Genomic DNA, 23,811 nt, shown 5'->3' on the forward strand with positions numbered 1-23,811 from the left:
GAAAGAGATGAATAATAAAGTACTTAGTGAGGGTTTGGGGTGAGAGGGGTAGAGAGGTGAGAGGAGCGAGGAGGGTCGTCAGTTGAAAGGGAGAGTTTGGAGAGGGGTGGAGGGGGAGGAGTAGATAGGTAGAAGTAGAAAAGTAGATAGTAAAAGTAGACGAGTAGATAGTAGTAGAAGAAATGCTGCCACCATCCATTCATTTGTCCGTACCTACAAGACAAGGAATGAAACTTGTCTGTATCACTATATTCTCAAAGATGTTATCAAGAGGTCATTATTAGTATGTTTCATCTGTATCATGTACTCATTAAAATCATGAAACCAGTAACTGCTGAGGTTTTCATCTCAACTCAAAAAGCTCTAGGGAACATAGTTAAAGACAATTTAAACAATAAATTCATCAATTATATTTCACATGATAAGTATCATAATTTAATCAGTTCATCTTAATGTTCAAGATTAATATACAAAGTGAGTCATTATCCAAGAATTCGAGAACCCTACAACTTGACTGCCCCTGATCCTCACACTCCACTTGTAAACACGACCAAGTCACCTAAATGTTCACTCACCGAGGACTGCGTAAGTTGAATAGAGGGGGGGAGGGTGTCTGCAATTGTCAGGCAGGGCCGGCCTGCCGGGGGGTGGTCTCAAGACCACCCCCCGTCCATCCGACAGCCTGTCTCGGCGGCTGACCTCTGCTGTGCTCTCCTGGCTGTTCTCCTATTGCTTATCTTCCTATCTACAGCTCCCTCAGTATATATATTAGGAAACCTAGTAGCTAACTCCACCCACAAGTAGATAGCCCTAGGCTCTCTACCAAACCACTCCTTAAACTGGCAGCTTGTTTGAAGGCTATCAGGCTACAATTATAAGATTAGCAGAAGCAAGGTGAAATTCGCATGAGCTGACCTCAGGTCAACTTGAGGTCATTAATGCTTAGAGGTGCGAGTTTCAGGCCGACAGAATGGCGCCTCTCAAATCCTTGTCTGTGACTCATGAACAATATATGTATTAAATAAAACTAAACCAAACACCTTCACGGTGTCACAGGGAACCCACACGGCAGGCCCCGGGGCCAAGCCGTCCCCCAAAGCCCAGGCCTCATAAGAAAAAACCGGGGCAGCCGCAAAAAACTAAAGAAGGGAGCCCACTGGCAGACTCTTACAACACGGCTGGAGGAACAGGCTTAAATGCCCTCATCACTACCCTGGAAGGGAAATTCCCCGAGAACACCGAGTCTCAAGACCAACGACCCCGCCTCGACCCCGAACCCACAGACAGTAACGAGCCGGATGCAGGAAGGAAGGGGAAAACCAGACGAAATCACAACAGGGGAAAGACAAGGGGGCGTGGAAGGAACCGAAGCAACCAACACCCCCAAGCCCCAACACCAACCAAAACCGGGCAGCCTTGGGGCTTCCGGGGAGCAAACAACCGAGAGCGTTGCACCAACGAAGCTCAACATGTAACTGCACCGGCATAGTCAGCACAAGACTGGGTAACCGAGTCACAACAAGCAACAAAACTCGCAGGACTCTGGGCCGAAGGTGTCACCAACCCCACAGGCAGCAGACGGAGGCAAAGACAGAGAGAGTCACCCTGAGACAAGGGGTGAGAGCAACCTTCAACTCACTGGAAGCAAGGGGGGACTCTGGGGTCACACCCATCGGACCCGCGCGCGCCCCCAGGGGTTTTCCAGGGTCTTGAGCATTTACTATAAGAGGACTCGCGCTCAGGTAATCCCAGGCAGGGTACTGCTAACCGGCGCCCAAAGCTACCAAACAACCTTCTAAGAACTGAACCCCCCTGACATGTACACTCACGGGGGCCTAATAGGGAGGAACCACCTGAAGAAGGAAGAATACTCAGTACACAGGGGACAAGAACGAAAGCAGACCCTCCCCCCCACCAGGCAGATAAACAAAAAGAAAAAGAAACCCCAGCAAGAGGACAGCGTATCCAGGCGGAACAGAGCTGGTCGCCATGATTGGTGAAAACAAGCTGCACAGCACCCTGCACCCCACCAGTGCAAAACTGCCCCTTACTCTAAGGCGAACAAGGAAGTCAGAACATCCGAGCACACAAAGGGCGGCCGAAAACCAAGCAGTAATTGGCCTAGCAGAGGTAGAACCCAAGGAACTTTTGGAAGGTGGCCCCAAGCCCCAAAGGGCAGTACTTACAGGGCACCTAGGGAAGGAAACATTAGGCACATGCAGCCCGAGTACTGGAGAATCACTCCCGGCTCATGCACCACCTAGAAGACAGTCACCACACACTAGGTACAGTGCTGAAATAACCACCGGAGCCAGAGCCCGTGACCTCAGCCTTTAGCATCAGCCGAAGAACTGATGGTGGATAGCCGGCGCGGTAGGTCTGGGGCTCCCCCTTCCCCCTCCCGGGGAGAGGGGAGCTGCGCAGACAGCGGGGCGGCGACGTGTGACATGATCGTTTGCTCGTCTCTTTTAGGGAAGTTCTATCCACCTGTTCGGCTTGTGGTAGCAATTTTCACCAGAATAGGGGTTTGTTTTGGAACGCTTACCTTTCTGGGTGCCTGACCCAGTCGATGGCATAGAATGCTTCCAACCACACGGGGGTTTCTATAAGGCCATTGCTCCCCTTGCCTCTCTGAGGGGGCCAGGTTCTGGCTCGTGGTCCCCGGTAGGCCCATAGAACTCCATACACATGACTAATGCCATAGTCTGACATTAGCATATCAGCCTGGATAAGCTCCAGGGAGCCAAAGGGGCTCCCCCTAGAAAAGACAATAATTTGTACTGCATTAGCATTTAGCAAACAAATTTACTTACATTAAGCAATGTTAACTTGTGTAATTTAAAAATGCCTTACCTGCGCACCAGAGTCAAGAAGAAGGCGTGCAACCTCCACAAGGCCATGCATGCTGGCCTTCATCAGGGCAGTGTGCATTTCATTAGTCTTGTGCTCTTGATCAGCTCCAGCATCAAGCAAAAATTTAACCATCTCTGAGTGGCCCTTGTTGCATGCTAAAATCAATGCAGATTCTTTAAATTCACTGCTGTGGGTGTTGATTCCTGCACCTTTTTCTAATAGTATCTAGAATAAATGAGACAAGACAATTCTTCAGAAAAATTAACCATAGTGAATATACTGACATTATATAACATTAATAACTGACATTAATAACTCAACTAAAACAAATTTGGGCCGTCCTTGGTATCATCCAGAGGAACTCAGTATTCTTACTATTGCATCACTTCCACTGCTATTTCAATGTAACTATTACCAGACTCAAATTTCTCTTCAAATAAACTATATAGAGCATCAAAAATGTATATATTAATTCAACATTACCATAATAAGATGATGATAATACAGAATACTAATACAACAATAAACAGTCAAGTCAAGATGGCAAATGTTTTCCTATTTCCAATAGGGTATAGTTACCCTACAGTTACCTTGCGATGATTTCTGGGCTCAATGTCCCCAGTGGTCCTTGTCCTTTGTCCTTGACCAGGCCTCCTGGTTGCTGGACTGGTCATCCAGGCTGTTGAACACAGCTGCTTGCAGCATTGTTGATCATCCTTTGAAGGTATTTATCAAATTCTCTCATGAACAGTGTGAGGGGTCAGCCAGTTATGCCCCTTATGTGTAGTGGAAGCAAGTTGAACAGTCTCAGGCCTTTGATGTTGATAAAGTTCTCTCTCAGAGTACCTATTGCACCTCTGCTTTTCAACAGAGGGGGGGGGGGGATTCTGCACATCCTGCCATGCCTTCTGGTCTCGTGTGGTGTTATTTCAGTGTGCAGGTTTTGGGCCAGCCCTTCTAATATTTTCCATGTGTAAATTATCATGTATCTCTCCTGCCTGCACTCAATAGAATACAGATTTAGGCATTTTATTTTAGTCAGTCCCAATAGTTTAGATGTTTTACCGAGTGGATTTTAGCATTAAAGGATCTCTGCATGTTCTCCAGGTCAGTAATTTCTCCAGCTGTGAAAGGAGCTGTCATTGTGCAACAGTATTCCACTCCAGAGAGCACTAGCATCTTGAAAGTATCATCATTGGTATAGCATCTTTAGTTTGAAACGTTTTTGTTATCCAACCTGTCATTATTCTTGCAGTTGTGACGGCTACTTTGTGTTCTTTAACCCTTAGACCGCTCAATACATAAATTATTTTGTCAAATCATACATGTAACATAAGTTTTTAATTAATACTGTAACCCCGTGATTATCCGGGATTCAAACATCCGAAAAACGCCCTTATACGGCCAAAATCGCGATCGGATAAAGTTATCACAATATCCGGTCAAAATAGCCACAGGGACCGGATAAAAGCTGGTTTTGTCGGATAAAATGTTGGGGCCTGGTTAATTTTCTGCCGAAATTACACTATCCGGTCAGTCGCCCGGATAATCATGGCTTTGTCCGTACAGTATATGAAAACATAAGGCAGGCCATACGGTATTAATCCCATCTGCCCGTGACTCGAGGCGCATGGTGTAGGTGGGGTAGGTGGGTGGTGTCGGGAGAGAGGGGAGCGTTGGGAGGGACCACCTGGGGGGATAAGGGGGGATGGGGAGCAGCCTATACACTACAGTACAGTAATTACTATCTTGAGGTTATCTTGAGATGATTTCGGGGCTTTTTAGTGTCCCCGCGGCCCGGTCCTCGACCAGGCCTTCCCCTCCAGGAAGCAGCCCGTGACAGCTGACTAACACCCAGGTACCTATTTTACTGCTAGGTAACAGGGGCATAGGGTGAAAGAAACTCTGCCCATTGTTTCTCGCCGGCACCTGGGATCAAACTCAGGACCACAGGATCACAAGTCCAGCGTGCTGTCCGCTCGGCCGACCGGCTATCAATTTTAGAACAATTCATCATAGCCAAAATTAAAAGAAATACTAGTAATTATGTAATAAAAAATTCCATACAAGTTTCCTAAAAACAATTTGCACAGGCTGAAGTTTCCTTCAAAAAAAAATTTTTTTTTTTTTTTTCCTCCTGGCGGCCTACGTAACGTGCCTCCTCCCTGCCCCGACTGGACCCGTCCAGGCCCGGTCAACCCATGTGCTCTCTACCCTCGTGTTACACCACAGTGCCGCGCCATTAGTGAAATATTTTTTTAAATAACTTTTTAATTTTCATAGTAACTTTGAACATTTTTGGCCAAGACTATGTCTGGTAGCAGCATGAATCATTCTGGAGGTGGTAAGAGGAAGAAGGTTGTCCTAACACTTAAGGACAAGCTACGTGTTATACAACTTTGTGAACATGGCCGGTCGACCTCAAGTGTTGCCAAGGAATATAATATAGGCACTAGTACTGTTTCTGATATAAGGAAACAAAAAGAGAAACTTATGCAATTCATTTCAACCTGTGAAAGTGAAGGTGCAAGCACTAGCAGAGGGTGTGGTAGAAAAACTATGAAAACTTTGATGCAAGTACAGTTGGATGAGGCCATGTACAAGTGGTTTGCTCAGCACCGCCCAGCTGGCGTGACAATTCGCGGCCCAGAAATACAAAATGCTGCAATCAGATTTGCTGCAAGCCTTGGAATAAAGAATTTCAAAGCGAGTGAAGGGTGGGTTGCAAGGTTCAAGGGTAGGCACAATATTGTGAAGAGGAAAATTGTCGGTGAAAAATTGAGTGCAGATGAAAGCAGTGTAGAACCATTTAAACATAAATTATGAGAATATATTGTGGCAATATATATATATTCGCATCAAATTTATAATGCAGATGAAACTGGGTTGTATTGGAGGAGTTTACCAGAAAAAACTCTAGCAATGAGGAGTGAGGGTTGTGTGCCAGGACGTAAGGTTTGCAAGGACAGGCTCTCAGCCATGATGTGTGCGAATGCCGACGGCACAGACAGAATCACGTGTGCAATTGTTGGCAAATCTAAGAAACCAAGAGCCTTGCAACATTGCATGGACAGACTGCCAGTGAAATATTATAACAAAAAATGCATGGTTTACACAGGAGATCTTTCTTTCCTGGTTTCATGACGTGTTCTGCAGGGAAGTTCGTGCCTATCAAATTAAGAACTCAAAATGAAGCCAAGCGAAGTTCGGGCTTTACTGTTGCTTGATAATGCGCCTGCCCACCCCAAAATTGATACTTTAACCTCACATGATGGCAAGATAACGTGTATGGCACTTCCTCCTAACACAACCTCTCTCATTCAGCCTATGGATCAGGGAGTTAGTTATCTGTGCCACGAAGAGGTTGTACACCAAAAAGATGGTAAACGAAGTTTTGGTGGTTTTGCCTCTTCCGGAAGATATTGAACTCGGTGTGGATAACAGGGCTAAAAAAAAAAACTTCAGAATTTGAAGAACTATACAATCAAGGAAGCCATCTATAACTGGGCCAAGGTGTGGAGTGAATTAAAGGAATCGACTTTGAAAAATTCCTGGACAAAACTCCTCACGTCTACGGTCAGAAATAAGGAGGATAAAGAAATGGATTTTGAAGGATTTACAGATGAAATCCATGGAATGTTTAAAAATGCCGGTGAAAACTTAGAAAGACAGGATGTGGTTGATTGGCTTGAACAAGATGCCAATGACACAGGATATGGTGTGATGAGTGAAGACGAGATCCTCCAGTCTGTTACTGGTGAGGTCGACGAAGAGGATGAAGAAGGCAGTGAAGAACCAACACCAAGGACCACGAAATACAGTGTACTCATGACCTATGTTGACGGATTAATAAATTTTTCATCTAATTGTGCTCATCCAGAGGTTGGAAACATGTATCCGTACCTTAGGCGAACAAAAGAGCTGATCATACAACTGGCCAGTGAACACAGAAGGCAAGCAACACTTGATTCATATATGGTACGAAAATCAAACCAAGCGCCTTCAACAAGTGAGGCGGCACGCGCAACCCAAGCGCCTTCAACAAGTGAGGCGGCACGCGCAACCCAAGTGCCTTCAGCCAGTGAGGCTTCCTCAGCTGACAGTGAAAACTAACTTTGCCTAATGAACTGTACAGTAATTTTAAGTGTTAATTTTAGTGTTGTGTTACTTTAAGTTACGTAAATTGTCAAGAATTTTTAACTTCAAGATGTGTGTCATCAATCAAGAAGACGAACACCAACAAGATAAGTTGAGGTTTCTAGTTGAATATTTAATAATTATATGTGGCATGGCACTTCAAATTATGTTGTTTGTAGTATAAAAATAATTGGAAATGGTTAGTTTTGGACTCGTAGGTGAAAAAGTACCATTATCCGAAAAATGTGCTAATCCGGCTGGGGGTCCTTCCCATACAGTCCAGATGATCGAGTGGAGACAGTACTTGCATGAACACTTTCCAATATTTTTCTTTTTTTTTTTTTTTTTTTTTTGGCATAATCAACTAGGCAAATGCTCCAACTTCGTTTAAATGATAATGATTCAAGTCAGTGTAACTTGAAAAATAATAATCAAAATTAGTTTTAAAATTGAATAATGAAAACGTCAGATTTTCAATTCGGAATAAAAAATATGAACCATCACCAATTGTTCATTTAATGTTGTTATTCTCTCAGAATAGTGTATGATCTTCATTTTCATCTAATGAGAATACTGTATAGGTTTTCAGGACAGTTTACTGTAAAAAATCGTCAATAGGGCATTTGAAATATGCATCATATTTAGAACAAAATTTTGTTTAACTCCAAATGTATAAAGTTTATGAAAAATCTATTCTGATGGGATTGTAGAACAGAGTTGAGCACAAAATATGTCAAAATAGTGAGAATCGGTCAAAAACTGGAATTTTAGAAGCCACTCAAAGTTAAAACTCTAGTTTCAGAGATAATTGAAGTTTTCAACAATGAATAAAGGTACAGTAGTTTTAATTTGTTAATTTAATTGTATGTTTTAATAAACATTGTTTGGCATTTGTACTCGAATATGTGAGAGTTGTCGGTCAATATGTGTTGAAATGAAGTCAAGAAAAAATAACCCCCAAAACCACAAAATATAGGGATAATTATAATAATTATAATGATTTAGGGGATATATTTAAGGTATACTTTATATAAGTGAAAAGGCCCTAATATGGTCCCTAATCATCAAACAACCTAAAGAGACAGAGAAGAGAGTTTGATATCAGAGAAAAAATCAGCAAAAAAAAAAAAAAATTAAGTCCCAAGGTTTGCGAGTTTCGACCGATTTATTTGTTGACCAATTTCATTCTTTCTTCACATAGTTATGAAAACAAATGCATTCTCCAGGATGTATAGGTTACAACAAAATCAAATACACACACAAAATACAAATCTTAAAACAAAACAAAAAATCACCCTCCCCCCCCCAAAAAAAAATATTTTGGAACATTGATTAAAGTAACTCATTAACAGTGGACAATGTATTTATATGATATATAACAAAATAGAGCATATTAACAGTTATTCATTATTATTTGTGTTATTATGTATTACTCAGAAATGCTATAAAGGCACCAACTGCATATCCACTTTGTGGACACTTCTTACTACTATTGCTCTTCTTTCAGCATCAGACAGGTGCTGCATCTCTTTATTACTGCATAATCCATCACTTCCAGATATTAGGAGTTCTCCTTATCTACAAAACATTCTTATTTAAAAAAAAAAAATCGTCCAAAATCAATTTCTGATAATATTTTGATGAAAGTTTCACGACACTGAAGTCAATAAGTTGGAGATTTGTTTAACATTTTTAATTAAGTTATTTATACTTAATTTGAATATTTTTTGCTACTAGGCCCCCAATATGTGCGGTAATATGCACGGTCTAAGGGTTACAGGTAAGGTCTTCCGACATGAGGGCACCCAAATCATTTACACCGCTTTTTCGTTCTATATTATATTTTTCGTTAAGTTCTATGCACATATTTTATAAAAACCGTAAGCTTAATTCTTACAATCTTTACTTCCCCTGAAGTTGCATCATGTTCATCATATAGCAAGCTCCTCCAGCCTTTTTGTGGATTGCTGGAATTCCAATTTTCTCTCTCTTGCTCAACTACTGTATTGCTCCCTTCATCCACTGAAATAATAAAATAATCCACAAAATAAAGTCACGGCTGTTTCATTTAACGGCTCAACTTTCTAAATCATAACTTTGTATTTGAAAAGGTTCTGGCAATTAAAAAATCTAAGAACCACAATATTCAAGAAAAGTTTTGCATCTATCTTTTCTACATATTGTTGATTTTGGATCATAATGTCAAGACAAGGAAAACCACCATTCTCACTCGTGAATTTGATTAATGGCTCCAGCAAGTTAAGTCGGTTTATAAAATTAGACTTGTCAAGGTTAACTGGCCACAAAGAAAACATCGTCTAGATATCTATACCAAACCGCATTAGAGGGTAGAATTATTTGTAAGATTTTTGCTTCAAAGAACTCCATAAATAGATAACTCAGAACAGGGAAAAGGGGAATTGCCCATTGCCATTCCAGATGTATTTTGTGTATGAAGTATTTTGTGTATGAAGTTTGCGTATGAAGTATTTTCTATTGAAACTAAAGTAATTGTTTTAATGCACAATTTAATTGAACAATGGTATTAGCCTGTAAAATTACATTATATTTGGGAAGTTCAACCCATAAGTTATAAAAGTCATTAACGGGAACTTTAGTAAATAGGGCTGTCACATCAAAACTCACTAGGTTAAAATCAAAATCTAATTTCAAATTGGAAAGCTTGTCGAGTAAGTGTACGTTGTTGTGTGTGAGGTTAAAATCGAATAATGTCGACCCGACATGTTGAATTAATTAAATAGTGCATTAATTTAATGACAAATACGTTTGTGCTCAAAGATTTTGATCCTCGAAAGAACAGGCAAGACGACCCCCCTCCCTCGACTCACTACCTTCTCCTCGTCCTCTCCCTCCCCTCCCGCTCATCTTGTCCTACCCTTTACCCACTTACCTCCTCTTCCCTTTCATAGAATATAATCCACCTCTCACCACCTGCTTAGCCCATCTTCCCTATCATAAAATATAATACTAGAGACCAACGAATCTACTGTATAATTTAAAATAAATAATTTTTTCAAATGACAAAAAACTCTTCAGGCATCTTGACCAATATTTGACACTTTACCAGAACTGAATCCATGACAATTAGATGGGGGGGAGGGGTATGTGAAATGACTCATTTCTTAAATAGTTTAACTTAGGCCTACCCCAATAAGACTATGACCAGACCATTTCCCCTACAAACTTGGGCAAGACTAGCCCCAAGTGTCTAGCCTCCAACTTTCGACACACACACACACACACACACACACACGAGCGTAGCTCTCATCCTGTAACTACACTTAGGTAATTACACTTAGGTAATTACACACACACACACACACACACAAAGGGAGTATGCTTCAACAAGGTAAGATTATTACTGCATTAACAGACAAGGTAACAAATCAGGAGGAGCAAATCAAGGAACTAGTGAAAGAAAATGAGGCATGGAAAGTGAAGTGTGGTGACTTTGAAGAAATAAACAAGAAGATAGACTCATATGGTGAACAACTCCAAGCAAGCCTAAGGGCTAACATAGAGTTAGGTAAGGATCTCCAACTGGAAACTTCACTGACAACTCACATAGAGGAGGTGAACAAAGAACTAGAAAAGTATAAAGAAGAAATAAAAGCGACATATGCTGAAGTTGTAAAAGAGAAAGAGACTATCAAAGAAGTGTGTTCGGAAGTCAAAACCAGAAATGACCAACAAGAAGCAGAAATTAGGCAAGCAATTAGGAAAGAACTGGTTACCAACAGTAAACTGGTACAAAACACTGCAGATAGAACTAAGTCCATAATCATTTTTGGATGTTTAGAGAAGGAAATTTCATCTAGGGTGGACCGAGCGGCAGAAGAGATGAAAATCATAGAGAAAATAGTAGGTTTAGGAGAAGGCTCAAAGGAAAATGTCAGTGATTTTAGAAGAATAGGAAAATATGAGAAAGAAAAGAACCGCCCCTTAAGGGTGACGTTTAATGGAGTGAAAAACATGATGGAAGTGCTAAGAAATGCCAGAAAACTGCAGAGTGATGAGGTTGGCAAATTTTGGTCAATAAGACAAGACCTCTCCAAGGAAGACAGAGAAAAGCTGAAAATGAACCTAATTGAGGCAAAACGTCTAAATGGGGATAGAAATGAAGAAGACAGAAATTCTTTTTTTTTTTACAAAGTGACAGGGACTGGAAAGCTTGTGAAATGGTACATAAAAACAAAGCAACAAGATCAGTAGTGGAAGGGGGAGTAAAGAGCAAAGGAAAAGGGAACATGTTCCTGAAAATTGTATATACCAACATAGATGGAGTGAGGTCAAAAACTTTGGAGTTGCAAGATATAATCCAGCTTAGGGTCCCAGATATTGTTGCATTATCAGAAACGAAACTTGAAGGAAATATAATAAATGAAGTCATATTCCCAAGAGGCTACTCAGTTTGGAGACGTGACAGGAAAACTAGGAAGGGAGGAGGAGTGGCTGTACTGGTGAAAAAACACCTGAAGGTAAGAGTTAATATTTGAAAACCCTCGAGATATTGACATAATGGCATTGCAGGTCTGGAATCAGGATGATAACCTGATAATTGTAAATACCTACAGCCCACCAGCAAGCAACACGTGGACAAAGGAAGAACTGGATGACAAACGAGAGGGCCTCATAATGGTCATGAGAGATATTATTGTACAAGCAGATAAAGATAAATCACGACTGTTGATACTGGGGGACTTCAACTTTAGAGCAATAGACTGGGAGGCCTATGAAGCAAGAACGGAGGACTTTTGGACATGCAGATTTGTGAACCTCATTCTGGAGACATTCTTGTATCAACACAAAGCAAGCCACAAGAATGAGGGAAGGAGATGTACCGTCAGTACTGGATCTAGTATTCACCAGGAAAGAAGAAGAGATTTTTGACATCCAGTACCTTCCTCCCTTGGGAAAGAGTGATCACGTCCTGTTAGACATTAAATATGCTTTAAGATATCATCTAGAAGAAAATGGGGACATTGAAACAGTTGATAAACTCGATTTAAAGAGAGGCAACTATGGGGAACTTCGAAATTTTTTTAATGAGTGTAATTGGACAGAATTGTTGCTAGGCAGGGAAGTAAATGAAATGTATGCCAAATTTTTAAAACTATACGAGGAAGGCACACAAACATTCATACCAAAACAGAGATGCAGGACCAGAAAACAGGATTGGTTCGACAGAAATTGTGAGAGGGCAAGAGACCAAAAGACACAAAAATGGAATCAGTATAGGAAGAGGCCAAACCCCCAAACATACCAGCGATACAAAGATGCGAGAAACAACTATACAGCAGTAAGGAGAGAGGCAGAAAGAAATTTTGAAAAAGGGATAGCAGATAAATGTAAAACAGAACCGGGCCTATTCTACAAATTCATAAACAACAAATTGCAGGTAAAGGATAATATCCAGAGGTTGAAAATGGGAAACAGATTCACGGAAAATGAAAAGGAAATGTGTGAAACATTAAATGAAAAGTTCCAAAGTGTGTTTGTACAAAATGAAATCTTCAGAGAACCAGACACAATAAGAATTCCAGAGAACAACATAGAGCGGATAGAGGTGTCTAGAGATGAAGTGGAAAATATGCTAAAGGAGCTCGGGAAGAACAAAGCAGCTGGCCCAGACGGAGTTTCACCATGGGTTCTGAGAGAATGTGCATCTGAGCTCAGCATTCCACTTCACCTGATCTTTCAGGCATCCCTGTGTACAGGAATCGTAGCAGACGTGTGGAAACAGGCTAACATAGTTCCAATCTACAAAAGTGGCAGCAGGGAAGACCCCCTCAATTATAGACCTGTATCATTGACAAGTGTAATAGTGAAAGTATTGGAAAAGCTAATCAAAACTAAATGGGTAGAACACCTGGAGAGAAATGATATAATATCAGACAGACAGTATGGTTTTCGATCAGGAAGATCCTGTGTATCGAATTTACTCAGTTTCTATGATCGGGCCACAGAGATATTACAGGAAAGAGATGGCTGGGTTGACTGCATCTATCTGGACCTAAAAAAGGCTTTCGACAGAGTTCCACATAAGAGGTTGTTCTGGAAACTGGAAAATATTGGAGGGGTGACAGGTAAGCTTCTATCATGGATGAAAAATTTTCTGACTGATAGAAAAATGAGGGCAGTAATCAGAGGCAATGTATCGGAATGGAGAAATGTCACAAGTGGAGTACCACAGGGTTCAGTTCTTGCACCAGTGATGTTTATTGTGTACATAAATGATCTACCAGTTGGTATACAGAATTATATGAACATGTTTGCTGATGATGCTAAGATAATAGGAAGGATAAGAAATTTAGATGATTGTCATGCCCTTCAAGAAGACCTGGACAAAATAAGTATATGGAGCACCACCTGGCAAATGGAATTTAATGTTAATAAATGTCATGTTATGGAATGTGGAATAGGAGAACATAGACCCCATACAACCTATATATTATGTGAGAAATCTTTAAAGAATTCTGATAAAGAAAAAGATCTAGGGGTGGTTCTAGATAGAAAACTATCACCTGAGGACCACATAAAGAATATTGTGCAAGGAGCCTATGCGATGCTTTCTAACTTCAGAATTGCATTTAAATACATGGATGGCGATATACTAAAGAAATTGTTCATGACTTTTGTTAGGCCAAAGCTAGAATATGCAGTTGTTGTGTGGTGCCCATATCTTAAGAAGCACATCAACAAGCTGGAAAAGGTGCAAAGACATGCTACGAAGTGGCTCCCAGAACTGAAGGGCAAGAGCTACGAGGAGAGGTTGGAAGCATTAAACATGCCAAAACTAGAAGACAGAAGAAAAAGAGGTGATATGATCACTACGTACAAAATAGTAACAGGAATTGACAAAATCGACAGGGAAGACTTCCCGAGACCTGGAACTTCAAGAACAAGAGGTCATAGATTTAAACTAGCTAAACAAAGATGCCTAAGAAATATAAGAAAATTCACCTTCGCAAATAGAGTGGTAGACGGTTGGAACAAGTTAAGTGAGAAGGTGGTGGAGGCCAAGACCGTCAGTAGTTTCAAAGCGTTATATGAAAAAGAGTGCTGGGAAGACGGGACACCACGAGCGTAGCTCTCGTCCTGTAACTACACTTAGGTAATTACACACACAATTATAGACCTGTATCATTGACAAGTGTAATAGTGAAAGTATTGGAAAAACTAATCAAAACTAAATGGGTAGAACACCTAGAGAGAAATGATATAATATCAGACAGACAGTATGGTTTTCGATCTGGAAGATCCTGTGTATCGAATTTACTCAGTTTCTATGATCGAGCCAGAGATATTACAGGAAAGAGATGGTTGGGTTGACTGCATCTATCTGGACCTAAAAAAGGCTTTCGACAGAGTTCCACATAAGAGGTTGTTCTGGAAACTGGAAAATATTGGAGGGGTGACAGGTAAGCTTCTATCATGGATGAAAAATTTTCTGACTGATAGAAAAATGAGGGCAGTAATCAGAGACAATGTATCGGAATGGAGAAATGTCACAAGTGGAGTACCACTGGGTTCAGTTCTTGCACCAGTGATGTTTATTGTGTACATAAATGATCTACCAGTTGGTATACAGAATTATATGAACATGTTTGCTGATGATGCTAAGATAATAGGAAGGATAAGAAATTTAGATGACTGTCATGCCCTTCAAGAAGACCTGGACAAAATAAGTATATGGAGCACCACTTGGCAAATGGAATTTAATGTTAATAAATGTCATGTTATGGAATGTGGAATAGGAGAACATAGACCCCACACAACCTATATATTATGTGAGAAATCTTTAAAGAATTCTGATAAAGAAAGAGATCTAGAGGTGGTTCTAGATAGAAAACTATCGCCTGAGGACCACATAAAGAATATTGTGCGAGGAGCCAATGCCACGCTTTCTAACTTCAGAATTGCTTTTAAATACACGGATGGCGATATACTAAAGAAATTGTTCACGACTTTTGTTAGGCCATAGCTAGAATATGCAGCAGTTGTGTGGTGCCCATATCTTAAGAAGCACATCAACAAACTGGAAAAGGTGCAAAGACATGCTACTAAGTGGCTCCCAGAACTGAAGGGCAAGAGCTACGAGGAGAGGTTAGAGGCATTAAATATGCCAAAACTAGAAGACAGAAGAAAAAGAGGTGATATGATCACTACATACAAAATAGTAGCAGGAATTGATAAAATCGATAGGGAAGATTTCTTGAGACCTGGAACGTTAAGAACAAGAGGTCATAGATATAAACTAGCTAAACACAGATGCCGAAGAAATATAAGAAAATTCACTTTCGCAAACAGAGTGGTAGACGGTTGGAACAAGTTAGGGGAGAAGGTGGTGGAGGCCAAGACCGTCAGTAGTTTCAAAGCGTTATATGACAAAGAGTGCTGGGAAGACGGGGCACCACGAGCGTAGCTCTCATCCTGTAACTACACTTAGGTAATTACTTAGGTAATAATTACACACACACACTTATAGGTATACAGTACTTGTCCCTGACAAAATGAATTTTAACTGCCATCCCAGATGTTTTTAAGATTGCAACATTACAATGTATACCTACCTTGGCAATCTCCACGTGACCCTCTAAAGCAGCAAGCATCAGTGGGGTGTGGCCGTCCATGTCATGGTCTTCAACATTTGCACCATGATGGAGTAAAACCTGTAAATAAATTTGTAAAAGTATTAAACCTACATATAGAAAACATAACACAATAACAAGATTGAACTAGAGCCATGTCCTGCTTTCCTATCGACGTAAGTACAATTTTTTTTTTTTTTTTTTTTTGCAGGGATATTCCTGTGGGGGCCCTAAGCCTCTGGCTGGCCCGCTAAGTGTTGCTTGTTTCTGTTTTACTTGGGAGGAGTATGAGTATTTATGACTCATATGGTCGCTTCAGTAAGATTTTGCCATGTGTGTTTAACAACAACAACAACGGCTCTGTTGAATCTAAGTTGAAATCTTAATGGGTTTGTAACTGTGCACTGTGTTAGATAATGTTCCATTGGTCTGTCTGGTACAAATAAATTCCCATTAACCCTTAACATGCTAGGGGTATAATATCCTTTCTTCCCCACAGGCGCATGTAATTTTGAAAAAAAACCAAAAAAATTCTTCCTAACCTGTTAATTTGTGTTCACTGATCACGGGAAAAATAATAAAAAAATCGTAAGTGGCATATATTGCCCGCTATAGGGCGGGGAAGTCTGGCAAATTATAGGCGCTGACTCAACGTGCGTCCCAGGCGGTCTGTTGATCGCCAGCTGTCAGGCCGGAGTTGCCACAAAGAGATAATTACCTAATTATTTCAATGTCTCTGATTGATTTTTCATGGTTTTTTGGCTGTAATATTATTCAATAGTGTGTAGTGTGATATATTTATATAATAAAATGAGTAAATCATCGCTGTACTCAAAAATATGGTGTGCATATTGTTGATTCAATTATGTTCATCAATCAGTGAACAAATACTTTGTCGGTTATTACACTATAAGCACAGGTTACATATAAGTATCTGCATGTTTTGTTCACCATAACGAAAAACTAAGTTGCTATTATGAGTCAAAAAGTAACAAGGAGTGACCGCCGTGTACCAGCCAGCCACTCACCCCCTCCCTAAAGTCATCTGACTCGCCCACATTCTCCTCCCACAATACTGTTTTTGCATTTATTCTACATTCGTGTTCACCATAACGAGCCACTAAGTTGGTATGCTGAGTGGCAGTGGCAGCCCGCCACTGGCTGCCACTCCCTCCCTCCCTCACCTCACCTGACTTGCCACCACTCTCCACCCACCATTCTGTTTTTGCCTTTATATACAGACGTTATATATAAGTATTTACATGTTTTGTTCACCATAACTGTACATCTAGGCTTGTATGGTGAGTAAAGGCACAAAGACGTAGGACCTCACACAGTCAGCTGATGGCTGCCGCCCTCAAGGCCAGACTCGGAAATATTTCTCCTCCAACAATACTGTTTGTGGTGTTATTACGCTATATACACACATTATATATAAATATATACCTGTTTTATTTACCATACTTGTACAAGTAAACTGGTATGGTGCCCAAAGACCATCGTGGTAACCAGTAAACAACACCATCGTCTGCACGGTGGCGTCGTGCAGACGACACCACCGCCCTCACCAAAATGGCGGCTCCCAACCTTCTCTTGCTGTTTATACTCTTTACACACACGTTATATATAAGTATCTACATTTGTGTTCACCATAGCGAACCACTAAGCTGGTATGGTGAGTGCAGTCAATAAAAGGTGGCCACACACAGTCAGAAGACATCGCCACCACCCTCCCTCCCACATCATTACTCCTCCCTTCATGGAGCACAGCGCTAAATATCACCACAATCCTACTATTATCAAAACCCTGGTCAGTTTTATCAGTCAGGGGTCTTCTGTAATAATATCATCGCTACATAATAGCATGAACAAGTATATTATGGCATTTTTAGGAGATGCTGTGGTCACAAGCTGAACAGCAGTGCTGTTATCTCATGCTGTGTGCGTCAGGCTTGGTTGCTCACTCAATACTGAGGCCAATAACACCCGGGAGTTAGGCCCACGATTTTTTTTTTTTTAAATGGCGTCTGTTTACAAGAGCCCTGATGAAGGTGTGGTGAACCCCGTGTATCAGCGGGCCGTTTAAATCTTGCGTAGTACTCCAACACGTCATATGATGTGATGCGCACTTTAAGGGTTAAGCACATGAAATCTTAAACCTGTCATCACACTTCATACAACAGTAAGTAATTAATTATCAAAAGAAGGCACCAAACCGGGAAGGCTATGTAACACCATCAAATGTGAGGAATAATCAGAGGGCCCTAAATATGAATATCACCAAGGATGCCAATACAAGAACAGAAATGCATAGGACGAATGATACCAAAAGTATCCGATTCACCAAGAATTCTATCGAAGGAGAAGTGACCGCGAGGGACGATTAGAAAACAAGACACGCTCGTCCTGGAAGTTAGGACATTCAACAAGAATATGCACGACTGTAAGAGGAACAATTCAATTTGGACAATGAGGAGCAGGGCAGTGCTCCATTAAGTGACCGTGAGGTAAGCGTGTATGGCCAATATGCAACCTCGCCAGAGCCATTTCCCATTGCCGGTTATGGTGGTAGGACGGCCATGAGGACACACTACTCTTAACACTTTGATGCTCCGAGTACACATTTGCCACACTACCCCAGGTGGGTTTGTGCATTCCGCGGGAGCGTGCAGTAATTCTGAAAAAAAAGAGTCTAATCTTTTCAACTTTGTTACCTCAATTCTCATCCTAGGTTTTTCAATTTGGTATCATTGTGTTCGCAATAGAATTCTCTACAGGACTAAAGGAAAGTGAGAGCATGTTACCCGGGAGTGCGCAGGACTGATAAAATGTGTACACTCCTTTCACTTTGGTCACCTCAATTCTCGTCCTAGGTCTTTCATTTTGGTATCAATGTGTTCAGATTAGAATTCCCAACAGGAATATATGCATATAATGTCAAAAACAGCGGCGCGCTCCACCCGCCGACAAGATGAAAGTTACCAGAAAGAGAGCGCTGTACCACCCCAAGGCGCCTCTCATTACAATAGAGCGCGCGGTCATACCAAAATGCGTATACTCTTTTCAACTTTGTCATCTCAATTCTCATCCTAGGTTTTTCAAATTGGTATCAATGTGTTCCCAATAGAATTCTCTACAGGACAAAATGCATATAAAGCCCAAAAACCCAGCGAGAAAGTGAGAGCGTGTTACCCGGGGGCGAGAAAGAGCAATAAAATGTGTACACTCTCTTCACTTTGGACATCTCAATTCTAGTCCTAGATCTTTCATTTTTGTGTCATTGTGTTTGCAATAGAATTCCCTACAGGAGTACATGCCAATATAATGTCCAAAAGCCCGGCGTCCCACCCACAGCAAATAGAGAAAGTGACAATGCGTTACTGCAGTGAGCGCTAATAAAGAGTAATAAAATGGGTATACTCTTTTCAACTTTGTTACCTCAATTCTGGTCCTAGGTCTTTCATTTTGGTATCATTGTATTCACAATATTTTGGTATCATTGTATTCACAATATTTTGGTATTGTATTCACAATATTTTGGTATCATTGTATTCACAATGAAATTCTCTACAGGTGTGTATGCATATAATGTCCAAAAGTGCAGCGCGCCCCTCCCAAAACCGTTGCCAATTTGCCGCCGGAAATCACGCAATGCTGCGTCATTACCGGACTTCCCCCAAGTAAAAAAGTCACGCAATGCTGCATCATTACCAGACCAAAGTGTTAAGAATGCGCAGTTTGTTACCAGTAACAGAACCTCGTTCTGTTACTCAGAACGAGGAACGTTGGCAGAAATGTCAACATTCCTGCCAACAAGTAAGGATGGAGAAATGAATAACTGGGTAAAAGTCGGAATAAGGAATACCTTTACAAGAGATGGAACAAGAGCGGACAGCTTCCCTAGCGGCAGCATCAGCACGCACATTTAAAGACACACCAACATGGCTGGGAACCCAGGAAAACTCGGAGAAGATGGAAACGGAGCGGGAGTGCGAAGAAAAGTGCTCATGGAAAAGGCATTTCAGAACTATAGGTGGGGTAAAAGCTTTAGTGATGCAGGTTAAGGATGTACAAAACTTCGGAAGGGGGACTCTCCACGGGGGGCAAAGAAGCAACAATACGAGGAGAAATATAGAAGCACAAACTAAAAGAGAATCCTGTAAGTGAGATAACCGGACAGAAAGAGGGAGGTGGTGAAGAGGAACAGGAACCATAGGAGGGGTAAAAGTTAAAACACTAAAGAGGAGGGAGCAAGGATGTTGCAAGGACAGCACAAGATAGAGAAGACAGTAGCGATCACGGCGGTCCTGGAGAGATAGGAAGCCAGTGTCAACATACAAACTGAGGGCGGGAGTCGAACAAAAGGCACCAGAGCTGAGGCGCAACCCAGTATGGTGCAAAGGATCAAGACTGCGAAGAGTAGAAGGAGAAGCAGACGAGTAAGCAGGGCAAACATAATCGAGACAGGAACGAGAGAGGAATGTAAAGTGAGGAGTGCGCGCCTATCCGCTCTCCTTCAAGTATGGGACAATACTTGAAGGAGGGTAAGGGGCTTGGAGCATTCAACATTGAGGTAAGAGATATGGGGAGACCAAGACAAACGAGTGTCAAAGAATAACCCCAAAAGCTTAGCGAAATCCCTGTACACAAGAGGATGACTATAAAGCAACAAAGAGGGATGAAGAACGACATGCTTCCGAGTAAAAGTCACAGCACAAGTCTTAGACGCAGAGAACTTGAAGCCATGATCGGTGGCCCAAGACGACACTGCATCAATCGCAAGTTGAAGCCACCATTGAAGAAGAGGTGAATCATCACTCCGACAGCAAAGGGTAAGATCGTCGACAGAGAGAGGAGGTCATCAAATACTCGCCACGTGAAATCCAAGTAAAGAGACGACGAGCAGAGAGAAAGATCAAGACAGGAAAGGGTGCGAGTCAGAGTCAAATGAGTGGGCTCACCAGAATTCAGAAGAGAGGATGAACGGTTCGAGAAGGTGACCCCGGGTGTTTGTCAGAACATCACCCCAGAGGGTATGTCGACAATTAAAATCACCTAGCAGGAGCACAGGCTTCGGCAAGGAGTTCAGCGGGACATTTGAGGGGGGGGGGGGAGGCAAATGGAACAAACTGTGTACCACTTATGCACAAAAACACGTGCAGCAGAACAGTGGCGAGGCAACGGAAAAAGTACGGGGGTGAAGGGAACATCAGAACTAATCAAGAGAGCAGAAGAGGAATGGGCCCCAGCAAAACCCGGGGGGGGGGGGGGGGAGGAGAGAAAGGAATAGCCACGGAAGCGACTAGGACGAGGACCAAGCATCGGCTCCTGGAGACAAAGAGGCAAAAACTGTGAAATCAGAAGTTGCGAGTTCATGCAAATTGGCGTAATATCCACAAATATTCCATTGAAGAATAGACACTGACAAGAAGAGAAAGGACAGCAACAGAGGACAATGAAGAAATAAAGGATAAAAAGGAACACAGCATGTTAAAGAAGTGCAGGATTAGGATCAGCAAAGTCAGGGCTAGGTGGCATGGATAAACCGAGTACGGATGGAGGGAAGGGAGCAGGGGGGGGGGGAGATCAGAGGCAGCCGAGCAGGGTTTAGAGGAGGAGGAGGAGGAGGGGGGTGGACAACCGAGGGTCAAGGACAGCAGCAGGAGGGGCACAAACCAGGGAGTGCACCTCAGCAAGGGCAGCAACTAAATGGGAAGCAGGGGCCAAAGAAACCTCCATAGCCGGAACAGGGGGCACAACCACCGAAACGGAGGGGATGAAGCGAGTTTGTCAGAGGTAGGGAGCGAGGAAGAAAGCGAAGCCGCCGGTCGGCCGAGCGGACAGCACACTGGACTTGTGATCCTGTGGTCCCGGGTTCGATCCAGGGCGCCGGCGAGAAACAACGGGCAGAGTTTCTTTCACCCTATGTCCCTGTTACCTAGCAGTAAAATAGGTACCTGGGTGTTAGCCAGCTGTCACGGGCTGCTTCCTGGGGGTGGAGGCCTGGTCGAGGACCAGGCCGCGGGGACACTAAAAAGCTCCAAAATCATCTCAAGATTACCTCAAGATACCCACCAGGTAGGAGTAAGGAGAGGAGCCAGGCTTTCGCTTCTGTCTCAAAGAGACAGGCATCCCAGCAACAACGTACTGGGCAACAGACTCGAGCATCTCAACAGGAGAAGCAGAATGGGAGCAAACAACACAATGGCCGCTGGGAGAGTGATGGGCATCGGCCCACACTAACAGGCGGCGTGGAGAGCCAGGAGACGGAGGAGAACGATGGGAAGGAGGGTCGGAGGGAGATGAAGAAGATACAGGAGACAAGACCGACTTGGTAGAAAAAAGGGGAACCCCAGACAGAGAACAATGAGGGGGACCCCTTCGGGACAGAACTTAAAGGAACAGAGGCGGCGGCGGCGATGGGCGTGTCTGGGTCTAAGTCCTGAAAACAGTTGAGAGACTGAGGAAGGTGGGAAGAATGAGAAGAAGATCCGAACACGCGAGCATAAGAGACACCAGCAAAAGGGGGCGAGACGGCGAACTTGGAGCTCGCCTCAGGAAAAGACAAATGTTCCCGGTGCTTCAAGGTGAGGACGGCTGCTTCAAGTTTGAAATGTACACAAATGCGGGAGAAGGTTGGGAGCCGCCATTTTGGTGAGGGAGGAGCATCGTCTGCAGGACTTATGTTGTTTACTGATGACCACGATAGTCTTTGGGCACCATACCAGTTTACTTGTACAAGTATGGTGAATAAAACGGGTAGATATTTATATATAATGTGTGTATATAGCGTAATAACACCACACAGTATTGTTGTAGGAGAAATATTAGTGCGTCTGGCCTTGAGGGCGGCAGCCATCAGCTGACTGTGTGAGTAGCTACGTCTTTACTCACCATACAAGCTTAGATGTACAGTTATGGTGAACAAAACATGTAAATACTTATATATAACATTGTATATAAAAGCAAAAACAGTATGGAGAATGGAGTGGGTGGAGAATGGTGGCAAGTCAGGTGAGGTGAGGGAGGGAGTGGCAGCCAGTCACTGCCACTGCCACTCGGCATACCAACTTAGTGGTTCGTTATGGTGAACAAAACATGCAGATACTTATATATAACCTGTGTATATAGTGTAATAACCGACAAAGTATTTGTTCACTGTTTGATGAACATAATTGAATCAACAATATGCACACCATATTTTTGAGTACAGCGATGATTCACTCATTTTATTATATAAATATATCACACTACACACTATTGAATAATATTACAGCAAAAAAACAATGAAAAGTCAATCAGAGACATTGAAATAATTAGGTAATTATCTCTTTGTGGCAACTCCGGCCTGACAGCTGGTGAGCAACAGACCGCCTGGGACGCATGCTGAGTCGGCGCCTATAATTTACCAGACTTCCCCGCCCTATAGCAGGCAATATATGCCACTTACGATTTTTTTATTATTTTTCCCGTGATCAGTGAACACAAATTAACAGGCTAGGAAGAAGAAATTTTTTTTTTTTTTTCAAAATGACATGCGCCTGTGGGGATGACAGGATATTAACCCTTAAAGTGCGCATCACGTCATATGAAGTGTAAATCGTTTTACCAGTCAACTGCGCTTCGTCATATGACGATTATGGGTACCGCGCACGATTTGAATGGCCCGCGGTGTAGCTGGGGTTCCCATATGCTGCCCAGGGGCTATAGTAAACAGTGGCCATTTTGAAAAAAATTCCCGCTCACGAACCGAAGGCATGGGAGGCCTCAGTTTAGCGAGAGTCACCATGGCGAGCGCACGGCAAACGCCTCACGGGCACGCACCACTCAGTCCCTCACCCCAGAGCAAATAGCCCACGAATTATTCTCTGAAGGTGAAGAAAGTGTGATGATTCAGACAATGATGAGGATTATACACAGTTGTCAGGTGATAGTAGCAGCAGCAGTGAGTGACAATGCTCGCCATGCCATGGCGAGGCCTCTATGCTCACCCATGCCTCCTCGGCCAGTTTCTACCCCAATTCTACCACGACCTCACAGTTCCTGTGGATATTTTCTGTTTGAGGGTGACGAGTCAGAGGCAGGTGACTCCTTTTCTGGGTTTAGTGACTCGGATCATAGTTTTATTGAGCCTGTGGCTGGTACCAGTGGTGTAACTGGGCGGGAAATTGTCGCGTCAGCAGCATCTCGCCCAGCCAAGCGCCACCAC

The 23,811-nt window shown here is 42.5% G+C and overlaps 1 protein-coding gene across 1 annotated transcript in view; it reads right to left on the reverse strand.

The window, feature by feature from the left end:
* LOC123746739 (ankyrin repeat domain-containing protein 17) overlaps positions 1 to 23,811 on the reverse strand; it is a 298,429-nt gene that overhangs the window by 216,564 nt on the left and 58,054 nt on the right. Inside the window, 2 exon segments of the mRNA XM_069316838.1 lie at positions 2,854 to 3,078; positions 15,585 to 15,683. Coding sequence (XP_069172939.1) covers positions 2,854 to 3,078; positions 15,585 to 15,683 — 324 coding nt within the window.

This window comes from Procambarus clarkii, chromosome 85 (assembly GCF_040958095.1).
Source record: "Procambarus clarkii isolate CNS0578487 chromosome 85, FALCON_Pclarkii_2.0, whole genome shotgun sequence".
Taxonomy (NCBI): domain Eukaryota; kingdom Metazoa; phylum Arthropoda; class Malacostraca; order Decapoda; family Cambaridae; genus Procambarus; species Procambarus clarkii.